The sequence below is a fragment of the Gordionus sp. m RMFG-2023 genome, chromosome 3 (assembly GCF_954871325.1).
Source record: "Gordionus sp. m RMFG-2023 chromosome 3, tfGorSpeb1-WG-v2, whole genome shotgun sequence".
Taxonomy (NCBI): Eukaryota; Metazoa; Nematomorpha; class Gordioida; order Chordodea; family Parachordodidae; genus Gordionus; species Gordionus sp. m RMFG-2023.
The window spans coordinates 27,584,720-27,597,038 of NC_088777.1; the positions used below are offsets into that span (position 1 = coordinate 27,584,720).

A 12,319-nucleotide genomic window follows, 5' to 3' on the forward strand; every position below is an offset into this window, starting at 1 on the left:
CTTAGTTTCATATCCTTCCAAGTTATATTAGGATTGATCATGCCATTTTGGGTGTTTCTCCATGTTGTTAGATTGGTGATGAACTCTTCCTTTATAACCGGATCATTCAGCTGTGCCAAGTCTTTCCTCATTATGAAGTGTGTAGAGTTAAGGTGGCTATGTTGATTTCGGTTTGGAAAAATGGTATTTTTTATCCTTAGCTCGCATCCTAGTGGGTAATGGTCCGTAAATAAGGTGAAGTTCAGTTTGCTGATGACTTTGATGTCCTTCACCCACTTAAATATATTGTTGGAAATTACAAAGAAATCAATTTGTGAGGTAGTGCCAAAAGATGGGCTTTTGTAGGTCATGGTGTGATGGTTAGGATGATTGAAGAAGGTATTTCCTATTTTCAAAATGCCTCGGTTGGGAAGCCTAACAATTCTACCTGCCTCGGGAACGCCACTCTAGTACAAAGTACGAACACTAATGGCAAAAAACTAATAGAAATCTGTGAACACTTCAATTTGAAAATAGGAAATACCTTCTTCAATCATCCTAACCATCACACCATGACCTACAAAAGCCCATCTTTTGGCACTACCTCACAAATCAAAAAAGATTAAAAATAACGATTATGACAATTGTCACTTTTCTATGGTACATCCACATTTAAATTTCAATTTAACATGTTTACAATTTATTATTTTACTCTGTTGCTTCAAAAAAATTCAATTCAAAAATAACGATTATGACAATTGTCACTTTTCTATGGTACATCCTCATTTAATTTTATATTTAATAAATTTTTATCTACTTGCTTTAAAAAGTTCAAAAATAACGATTGTGGCAATTTTTAAAATCATTAAAACCATCTCGAAACATGCTCAAAAAAATTTTTCTTGCCTATTTTATACCTAAAATTATTTTTATAGGTTCTGATATGAATATTATGACAATTGTCACTTTTATAGTTTACACATTAAATATTAATTCATGTTTCAAATAATCATTTTTCACTATTTTCAATTAAAACATATGTGAAATAAGTATTATGACAATTGTCACCTTTATATACTTTACAATCACTGAAACCATCTCAAAACATGCTCAACTAGCCTTTTTTAATTATAATTATTTTTAAAGGTTCTGAGATGAGTATTATGACAATTGTCACTTTTATAGTTTACATTAAATATAAAACATTAAAATTATGACATAACATTTTTAAAATAATCATTATTACTTATTCCAAATATTAAAAAATGCAGTCGGTATTATGACCAATTTTCACATTTACAACCTATTCAAAAAAAATATTTTCATTAACATAAAATAAAAAAAATATATATATTGAAAATTTTATTTTTAAAGAATTTACCAAAAATCTTCAAATTTTTATTTGAAGATTTTTGTAAAAATCTGTTCAAAAGTGCTTCTTTTTTGCACTTTTGAACCCCTATATGTCAGGAACCAGGTGTGCTAGCGAGCTAAAATAAACGGCTTTCTCGTTTATATACCTATCTAAATAATTCCAGAAATTTTTAACAATTTTAAAAGGGGTTGGCCAAAAATGTGCCATTTTGATTGATTTGACATGGAATGGCCCATATATTAAATAAAATTGCCTGAAATTGGAGAAACAACAAAAAAAAATTTATATCCAAAAGTATAATCATTGTAAGCAATTTTGACATTATATTTGTAATTTACAATTATGTAGTTTTTAAAAATGAAGGCAGATATGATGATAAAAATACATCATTTTGCCAATCTAAACCCTAAAATCCCCCAAAATAAATTAAGGAGTCTAAAATTTTGGGAATTTCAGTTACATTAACTTTTTTTGCTTATTAATTTTTTAAAAATCAAAGGGAGTCCAAAATCTCACCCCTTCTGCTCATTTATATAGAATGATCATTTGCCTTTATCTAAATTAAATCTTTTAAATAAGGTGTGATCTTGCAAAATTTAAATAAATAAACAAAAGTAAAAGGATTTGAATAATTTTTATTTTATTAAATATATATATTTAACTTTATTTTAAGTAGTAAATAGTTATTTTTTAGTATCTACTAAAAATATAGCAATAGAATTAGCTACTTTTTTTTACTATTTTAAAAATATAGCATACTAATTTAAAAGCATTGCTATTTATATCTCAAATCTTATAGCAGCAATATAATGACTAATAGAAAATTTTCCCAAATTACTATCACTTGTCAAGAAGTTAATAACATTACTTTTTTTTTAATATAAGTAGAATCATAAGAAATATACCACACTACTTTAAAAGCATTGCTATTTATATCTCAAAATATCTTATAGCAGCATGAGTAATAGCAAATTTTAACATTTATATATCTATATACCCAAATCTATCACTTGTCAAGAAGTTATTAACATGATTTCATTAAAAAAAATATTATTAAGTTTAATTTTAATGTAAAATTATTTAACATATAACTTGTAAGTACATCAAAAGGAAGAACAGTATATTCTTGTTCGGTCAGTCTAATGAACTTTCTATCTAATTAATTTATAATATTAAAATTATTTTGAAGTTATTTATATTAAAATAAATAATATTATATTATACATTGAGCTGCAGAGTAAGCCGAATGAAATAATGATATAATGGATATTATAAAATAAATCTTCATCCAGTTCATAAGGTGTTAAACAAATAAAATGAAATGGTTATGGGCCGCTATTACGGTTCGGGTATACTCTTAAAAATATCAAAAAGACAAATAAGCTAAAATGGCTGTCAAAATGGCCCCTATAAGTTTGAAGCGAGAGATTTAAAAAAATATCAAAAATTTGACTTTTACAGATTAGATAGTTTTTTCTATTTAATTATTTAATATTAAATTAATATCATTATAAATTTTAATAAATACCTTAATCAAATATTTAATATCATTATAAATTTTAATAAATACCTTAATCAAATATTTAATATAATTATAAAATTAATATTAAAATCATTTAATATAAATTTTAATAAATCTATAATTGTAATATTTAACATAATATATTATTAATATAATATTTAAAGTAATCAAATTAATTTGATATAAAGAAAAATATATAAATTGTTGTAATATAAATTATAAATTGTAATATTTAACATAATATATTATTAATATAATATTTAAAGTAATTAAATTAATTTAATATAAATATAAATATATAAATTGTATTAATATAATTTTAGTAATATATAATTATAAATTTTAGTAATATATAATTATAATATTTAATATGATGTAATCATAATATAATAATGAATATTATTTACATAATTAATATATAATTAAAATAGTAAAATTTATATTATATATTTATAATATTATTTACATATTTTATATATTTATAATATTATTTATCTATTTAATATAATTTATTCATAATTCAATATTATATATAATACAATATGGTTAATATTACTACGAACTCCATTAATAAAATTTTTATAGTAGAGATTTATACTTATTATTCCTATAAATATCAGATTTACTCATATTTTAATTTTTTTTCTAGATTTCTAATGATTAATGGGAATATATTAATCTCTTTTCCTACTAGGAACTCCATTAATAAAATTTTTATCGTAGAGATTTATACTTATTATTCCTCTAAATATCAGATTTACTCATATTTTAATTTTTTTTCTAGATTTCTAATGATTAATGGGAATATGTTAATCTCTTTTCCTACTAGGAACCCATTAATAAAATTTTTATCGTAGAGATTTATACTTATTATTCCTATAAATATCAGATTTACTCATATTTTAATTTTTTTTAGATTTCTAATGATTAATGGGAATATGTTAATCTCTTTTCCTACTAGGAACTCCATTAATAAAATTTTTATCGTAGAGATTTATACTTATTATTCCTATAAATATCAGATTTACTCATATTTTAATTTTTTTCTAGATTTCTAATGCTTAATGGGAATATGTTAATCTCTTTTCCTACTAAGAACTCCATTAATAAAATTTTTATCGAAGAGATTTATACTTATTATTCCTATTCAGATTTACTCATATTTTAATTTTTTTCTAGATTTCTAATGATTAATGGGAATATGTTAATCTCATTTCCTATTAGGAACTCCATTAATAAAATTTTTATCGTAGAGATTTATACTTATTATTTTTATAAATATCAGATTTACTCATATTTTAATTTTTTTCTAGATTTCTAATGATTAATGGGAATATGTTAATCTCTTTTCCTACTAGGAACTCCATTAATAAAATTTTTATCGTTGAGATTTATACTTATTATTCCTATAAATATCAGATTTACTCATATTTTAATTTTTTTAGATTTCTAATGGTTAATGGGAATATGTTAATCTCTTTTCCTACTAGGAACTCCATTAATAAAATTTTTATCATAGGGATTTATACTTGTTATCCCTATAAATATGAGATTTATTTTGTTAGAGGTTTCTAGTCACTTCAATGATATCATTGAGTCACTTATCTTACTAGGAAATCTATTTATCATACGTATTTATTCATTCTGATTACTTAAATATTACTTTAAGATATTGTTAAAAGCAGGGATTCGAACCGAACCCGAACCCGGAGAAGTGAACCCGGGTTTTTAGAAAAAAACTCTGAACCCGAACCGAACCTGAACCCCATTTATAAAATTTCCAAAACCCCGAACCGAACCCAAGAATTTTATTTGAACCCGGGTTCAATCGGGTTCAGTGTATTATTTAAAATCATATATTAATATATGTAAATACAAATATTATATTTTCAAATTTCCAATTAAATGAAGTCTTAATAAATTTTAAACAATTTAATTCATTTATGCCATTTTTAAATTTATTCTCGATTCCTATTGGAGTGTTAAAAAATTTTAAACAATTGAATTAATTTACGCCATTTATTTTTAAATTTTTATCTTATTATTCTTAAAGATTATTAATTAGAAGAAAATGGTTAACAAATCAAAGTAAAAATTATTATATTGTTAATTTAAAAAATTCTAAACATCTAACTTAAAAATTGTTAAATGTAGGGCAGTTTTTGTGAACTTATTAAAATGATTTTAAAATTTATATATGCTAATCATTTTTTTTTGGTTCAGTTTAATTTTTACAAGATATTAATGAAGTGCATATTATAAATGAAATTAAATTTATAAATATCTCTTTTTTAATTCTGAAATCATTGCTATTTAAAAAAAATTGTTCTCTTTTTATAGATTTAAGATTAAAGATAAAGTCATATTTGATAAGCATTTTACCCTTAATAAAATAGAAAAAAAAATCAATATGTTCATATTGCAAAGTAAAAATGTCTGGTAATCACTTGTCAAATTTAGAAAGACACCTGGAAAGAAATCACAACAATGAATATTTAAATTTTTTAAATGAAAAAACCAAATATCAGGAATTGTTATTGGCAAAAAAACCTAAAATTAATATAGAAACCTTTTTTTCAAAAAAGCATATAAGTATAAATATATCATCTAATGGTTTGATGAGTTCTATACTAGAACTTGTTACTGTAAATGGCCGGCCTTTATCTATTATTGAAGATTCGGGATTTCAAAGAATTATAAATCCACTCCTATCTGGGCTCAATTTAGTTATAAACAAAGAAAATTTATCCAGAACTATTAATAAAACAGCCCAATCAATTAGAGACAAAATATCGAGAGAGGTAGAAGGAAAATTAATAAGTTTAAAAGTTGATGCAGTTCAACGACTAGATAGGTCAATTCTTGGTGTAAATATTCAATTTATATCAAAGTCCATTATAAATTTGAGGACTCTTGGAATTGTAGAGCTGAAAGAGAGATGTACAGGAGAATATATAAAAGAGAATATATAAAAGAGAATATATAAAAGAGAATATATAAAAGAGAATATATAAAAGAGAATATATTAAAAACTTTACTAAAATTTAAAATTAATATTCAACAAATATACACAATTACTTCTGATAATGGTTGTAATTTTTTAAGAGCTATAAAGCTCCTGCAACCTGAAACTGATTATGATATAAGGAGTGAATCAGCAGATGAGGAAAATATGGATGTAAATGTATATAAATATGATATTGATGATATACAAAATACTTTTTTATCAACTATTATATCCTATCCGATTTATAGTGTACGGTGTGCACACACTTCAGCTGGCACTTCAAGATGTTATAAAATTATCACCTATTGTGGAAACCATTGCAAAAGCTAGGAGCCTAAATTTAAAATTAAGACATCCCACTTACCAAAAGTTATTAAAAAATATGAAACTCCCTAAGCCTGTGTTAGATTGCCACAGATGGCATTCAACCCATGATATGTTAGAAAGGCTGATTTTACTAAAACCCAATATCGAAGATTTTTTTACAGAATCTGATTGACTGAAGATTGGAAAGAGATAATAACGATTGTTGAAATTTTAAAACCGCTAAAAATCGTAACCAAACTGTTGATTGATTTAAATTTGAATATTATTTATTTTATATATTAACTATTTAAGTTGATTATTTAATATGTTCAATTAACTTTTTATATTTATATATATATAATGTTTTTTAGATAAAAGATATATAGTAATAAATTCGATTAAAATTTAAATAGTAATAGTTGATTATAAGTCCTTTCTTTTATTTCTTTTATGGTGCCCCGGTTACGGTGGTACGTTTTTCGTTTTAAATTAAAGTTAAATGATAAAAGTTTTTAAAAAAAAATTAAAAAATATCCTTACCTTGAATTCTTTAGTAAAAATAAAAAGTAAACGAATTACTTATCAAATTCGTCGTTCGATATTGGAGATGATATAAGGACAAATAAAATTTTTTTGACTTTTCTTTTCGATAGTCAAAATTTTATCCAAATTTACAAAATTATAAAAGGTAAAAAAATTTTATTTAGAATAAATATTTGTTAACTTCTTGTTTCTTTTATGGCGCCCTGTTATGTTTTTGTAAAAAAAAAAAAAAAGAATAAAATATAGAAAATTTGCCTAAAATTAAAATAAAAAGTATAAATTAAATTAAATTTGAAATTGATGACTACCTTATTTATTGATTTGACTACCTATTGTGACGATTGCTTAATCCATTGAGATGACTCTATTTATATGACTACCTATTGTGACGATTGCTTAACCTATGGAGATGACTACCTATTATGACTACCTTATCTATTGTGACTACCTAATCTACTGAGATGACTATCTAACCTATGGAGACTGCGTAACCTATGGAGACTGCGTAACCTATGGAGACTGCTTAACCTATGGAGATGACTACCTATTATGACTACCTTATCTATTGTGACTACCTAATCTACTATGACTATCTAACCTATGGAGACTGCTTAACCTATGGAGATGACTACCTATTATGACTACCTTATTTATTGTGACTGCCTAATCTATTGATATGACCAATGCCTAATCTATGGAGATTTTAGCACGTTCTTTCATGCAAAAAGCTTCTTTCTTCATGGTGTCCCAGCTCTGGATGTTGGACTGGAATATGATAACCAGCACCTAACCTAATGTGACAACCTAGGAAGAACTGATATGGAAGTTGAACGATAGGTTATGAATTCTATTTTGTGAGACCAATGATATTAAAGTGTAATTAAAACATATGAATTAAAAGGGATTGATTTAAATAACCCTTATAAGTAATACTTAATATGATAAAAATGTTTTTGAAATAAAGCTTTTGAAGACAAAAGGTTATGTAAAAATTAAACATCATTATTTTAGAAAAATATTGTGTGAAATTTAAAATTTTTTTTAAGAGAGGGAAATGTGCATAATATTTGCATATTTTAACCTCGGAGATTGAAAATAAATAAAAATAAATTAAGTATTAAAACGCTACTAATTAAATATGGAAACGCTAAAAAATGTAAAACGCAAAAAATATAAAACGCTAAAAATATAAAACGCATAAAACGCTAAAAGTATAAAACGCTATGATTAACTTAACACCTAAAAAATAATATAATAATCATTTATCATTCCTTATTTTGGATTTTATTCCTTATTCCTTAAATTATCATTCCTTATTACATATTTTATTGTTCCGAAATTCAAAATTTTATTCGTGCATATTATTCATACATTTGATTTGATCAACTATTCCAAATTATATATTCCGATTTATTCCAAATTCCAATATTCAACTGGATTAATGATAATAACAATTTTGAGAAATGTGAACAACATACGATAAGGATATCAAACCAACGATAACGTTCAACGATTTTATCAAACCTACGCGATTGATTCAAGCCTACAATAAACGTACAAACTCACGCAACTCTAATAAACGATTTTATCAAACCTACGTGATAGAATCAAGCCTACGAAAACATTTGAGACTTATGCGCTAACCAAGATAAAACCGAGTACAATCGAAACAGGAAAAACTTCTAGGACAACAAGCTCTCGATGACTGCTGAGAAGAAACTTCGTTATTTGTAGAAGAGGGGGAATGTTGATTGATTTAAATTTGAATATTATTTATTTTATATATTAACTATTTAAGTTGATTATTTAATATGTTCAATTAACTTTATATTTATATATATATAATGTTTTTTAGATAAAAGATATATAGTAATAAATTTGATTAAAATTTAAATAGTAATAGTTGATTATAAGTCCTTTTCTTTTATTTCTTTTACAAACAATTCCAATCTGAACAGTTAACACTAACAGATTTTTATGCAGCATGGTTAAGATGCTGCATCGAACTGGAAAAAAATCCAAACCATTTTGCTCAATTACTATATTCTTGTCTTAAGAACAGAGAAGAAAGGTTTATAAAGAACGAAATTCTCTTAGCTGCCATATACCTGGGCCCAAGATACAAGGTTAATTAAAAGCTTAGTAAATTAATTATTTTAGATTTATATTAAAATTGTTATTTTATGAAATATTTAAATATAAACAATATAAATCCTTAAATATTACAGGTATTACTTAGTGATGATGATAAGATTTGTGCGAAAAAACATCTTGTCAATTTATGGAGACGAATTAAAAGCTTAACAACGCCAATTTTATCTGATGATATTAGTTCCGATGAAGTTATTGAACAAGAAGATGATTTAGAGAAATTGATACAACTTAAAGAAAGGCAGGAGAAAATACTTAAAAGAGGGCCAACGATTGCTGAGAAAAGTATTGGAACAATAATTACTGGATTTAGCGATTATATAAGATTAGATAAGAAGGAAAATATTTTGCATTTTTGGGAGTCTGCTAAGCTGGAACACCCTGAATTATATATTTTATCTAAAATCTTATTTGCTGTTCCTGCAACCCAAGTTAATTTTTCATATTTTCACATATAAATACATTTAACATAGGTTAGCGTTGAAAGATCTTTTTCACATTTGAAATTCATTCTTTCACCACATAGATCGAGGATGAGTGAACAACTCTTGGAAGATATTATGCTAATACGTCTAAATAAAATTTTTAAAATTGATACATGACTATATGCTTTGTATTTTTAACTATATTTGCCTATAAATAAAATAAAAAATTAATTTTTTATATCAAATTTATGTCTAGTTTTTTATTATGATTTAAATATAGAATTTTTTTTATCAACTCAAAAATTCTTGAACCAGAACCGAACCAAACCCGGGTTCAAAAATATTTCCCTGAACCGAACCCGAACCGAACCCAACTTTTTTTTTATACCCCGAACCGAACCCGGTCTAAAATTTTGTCGGGTTCGCATCCCTGGTTAAAAGGCTCGATTTGAGTCAAGTTTTTAAAAACGGCTAACTCAAATTTTCGCTAGCAAAATATTGACTAAGCATTGAGATTTAGCTAATAGATGCCAAACCTTTATGCTACCTCTGAGCAAGGTCTGCTGGCTTGCCTAATATTTTTTCGGATAAAATATTGAGTTAGCCGTTTTTAAAAATCGGCTCAAATCGAGCCGTTTAACAACATTACTTATAAATAATATGATATTATGAATAAGCATGCATGTTGTAAGAATAATGAAATATAAGCCTAACAATTTTATTATTACTTTTGCAATTATATCAATAGTATATATAAATATTATTATTGTAATTGATAAATATAAAATGATTGCAATTGTATAATAATGCTATATAAAATAATGATTGCAATTTATATATCAATAGTATATAAATTTATATTTATTGAGACTATATATTGATGAAAGTATATAAAATAAAGATTGCAATTTGCATATCAATTATAAAATTATATTTATTAAGACTTTATATTGATGGTAGTGTATAAAAATTTGTATATATTGCAATTGAATATTAATTGTATATAAAATGATGATTAAATTTGTATATCAATAGGTGGTATATAAAATAATGATTGCAATTTGTATTTCAATACTAATATATAAAATTAGGGTAATTACTTTTTGCATATCAATATTATATAAAATGGTGTAAATTTGATATAAAAAGCATTAAAAAATGAAAATTTTGACAGCATGATCATAATATTGATAAAGTGTGATGTGATGAATTGAAGGTAAAAACCTAATAATTAATAAATATCTATGTATACATATAATAGTTTTCTCTATTTTGAGAATATAAATAATTATTAGAAAATAGTAAATTTTTATTAAATTTAGATTTTATAAATTTATATTGGGCATTTTGCTTTAAAAAAATTAATTGATTTATTGAATAATCTTCAATGGCTATAAAAGAAAATAGCAGCATATTTTAAATTTACCTTGATTGGTTGGAGTTCCTAAATGGATTATAAATGATGCTAAGATTAAAATTTCCAGGTTAACGAGATAGCATATTTTAAATTTTCTTTGGTCGGTTGGAGTTCCTGATTGGATTGTATCAAGTGATGCTAAGATTAAAATTTCCAGGTTAACAAAATAGCATATTTTAAATTTACTTTGGTTGGTTGGAGTTCCTGAATGGATTATATCAAGTGATGCTAAGATTAAAATTTCCAGGTTAACAAGATAGTTTATTTTAAATTTACCTTGATTAGTTGGAGTTGCTGAATGGATTATATCAAGTGATGCTAAGATTAAAATTTCCAGGTTAACAAGATAGAATATTTTAAATTTACTTTGGTTGGTTGGAGTTCCTGAATGGATTATATTAAGTGATGCTAAGATTAAAATTTCCAGGTTAACAGGATAGCATATTTTAAATTTACCTTGATTAGTTGGAGTTCCTGAATGGATTATATCATTCTAAGAAGAAAATTTCCAGGTTAACAAGATAGCATAATAGTAATATATTCTATATATTACCTGGGTTGGTTATGGTCTCAAATGATGCTGGAGAAAATATTTTAGATAAACTTTATAAGCAGGCAAGAGCTATAATATGATTATTTTATATAAGATTAACAAAAAATATACCAGTGCATTGTTTGGATATAAGAAAGATATTGTTTTTAAATATCCCTTTACCCACACATTATGGCTTGGTGCATTTGTAATACATAGTAGTATTATAACTATCATATTTTCTAAAATGTAAAAGATAAGGTAATATTTATATATAAAGTATATATTATTGAGCAATCAGCTTTTTAAATTGAGCATACAAATTTTAAGCTTAAGCAAAATTTAGCAAAAAGTCACGCGACAAAACATCAAAACACAAAAAAAAGTATATCATGCGGCACGATACGCGCTAGGCCTATTCAAAAAAAAAATCGAATATTCGATTCGAATAATTCGAATAGAAACGAATAATTACGAATACGAATAATTACGAATACGAATAATAAATTATTTCTTTATCCGAATACTAATAATAATTTATTCGATTCGAATAAAACGAATTATTCGTAATATTTATTAAATTGCTTTTTTTTAAAATAAATCTAACATTTGTCATATCTATTTGATAACCTGCCAATCTGACAGGTGATGTGTTTATAAAAAGACTAGCAAAAATTTTATTAATTTCCCGTATTTTTTCAAAATTAATTATATTAAAAATTACATAAACCAAAAGTATATAAAAATATATACAAACCAAAGGTATATAAAAATATATTATATCTTTATAATAAAATATTGTTAGCTAGCCTAATTATGTTAGAGGAGAATGATTCTGATGAAATAGTTATGGTCAGTGGCGTAGCTTGGAATTTTCCTTAGAGGGGGTCCATACATATAAAAGCCTGAGGGGCTTCGCCCCCCAGATCCCCTTTAATTTGTTTTATAATTTAGTAGATTATTCTCAATGACTTTATAATAATACTATCCAGAATAATTTCAATAGTAATATAATATCCTTCCACAAACATCAAAACCAGAAAAATATAAATATTATTGGTA

General features: G+C 24.6%; 1 protein-coding gene and 2 long non-coding RNA genes across 7 annotated transcripts in view; 1 reads left to right on the forward strand and 2 right to left on the reverse strand.

Annotated features, from left to right (window-relative positions):
* The window catches only part of LOC135925856 (uncharacterized), a 16,149-nt gene extending 13,400 nt beyond the window's left edge, over positions 1 to 2,749 (reverse strand). For both annotated transcript variants that reach the window (XR_010571746.1, XR_010571747.1), the window contains exons 1-2: positions 2,579 to 2,749; positions 2,457 to 2,509 (exon numbers count right to left, since the gene is read on the reverse strand). This is a non-coding gene — a long non-coding RNA (uncharacterized LOC135925856). The remainder of the gene's footprint in view (positions 1 to 2,456; positions 2,510 to 2,578) is intronic.
* Positions 2,750 to 5,494: 2,745 nt separating this feature from the next.
* Positions 5,495 to 9,511, forward strand: LOC135926842 (uncharacterized). Its single transcript, XM_065462773.1, has 5 exons — positions 5,495 to 5,730; positions 5,982 to 6,054; positions 8,691 to 8,858; positions 8,961 to 9,314; positions 9,357 to 9,511. Exons 1-5 carry the CDS (start codon positions 5,495 to 5,497, stop codon positions 9,483 to 9,485), a joined length of 960 nt encoding a protein of 319 aa, XP_065318845.1. The 3' UTR covers positions 9,486 to 9,511.
* A 751-nt stretch (positions 9,512 to 10,262) lies between these two features.
* Positions 10,263 to 11,766, reverse strand: LOC135926397 (uncharacterized). 4 transcript variants are annotated; one of them, XR_010571852.1, is made up of 8 exons: positions 11,390 to 11,765; positions 11,279 to 11,347; positions 11,182 to 11,218; positions 11,092 to 11,133; positions 11,002 to 11,043; positions 10,912 to 10,953; positions 10,735 to 10,863; positions 10,263 to 10,532 (listed from the first exon to the last, which is right to left on the reverse strand). It is a non-coding gene; the product is annotated as an uncharacterized LOC135926397 (long non-coding RNA). The 4 variants fall into 4 exon arrangements; XR_010571853.1 differs by lacking the exon at positions 10,263 to 10,532 and adding an exon at positions 10,664 to 10,690 and having other exon boundaries at positions 11,390 to 11,766; XR_010571854.1 differs by lacking the exon at positions 10,263 to 10,532 and having other exon boundaries at positions 10,613 to 10,863; positions 11,279 to 11,305; positions 11,390 to 11,766.
* Between the last annotated feature and the right edge of the window lie 553 nt (positions 11,767 to 12,319).

What these genes read in the sequence shown, in the direction of transcription:
- LOC135926842 (XM_065462773.1), top strand. Translation starts at nt 5,495, where the DNA reads ATGAGTTCTATACTAGAACTTGTTACTGTAAATGGCCGGCCTTTATCT. An exon ending in CAGATGAGGAAAATATGGAT is followed by an intron (nt 6,055 to 8,690) that starts GTAAATGTATAT and finishes CAATCTGAACAG; the next exon opens with TTAACACTAACAGATTTTTA. An exon ending in ACCTGGGCCCAAGATACAAG is followed by an intron (nt 8,859 to 8,960) that starts GTTAATTAAAAG and finishes TAAATATTACAG; the next exon opens with GTATTACTTAGTGATGATGA.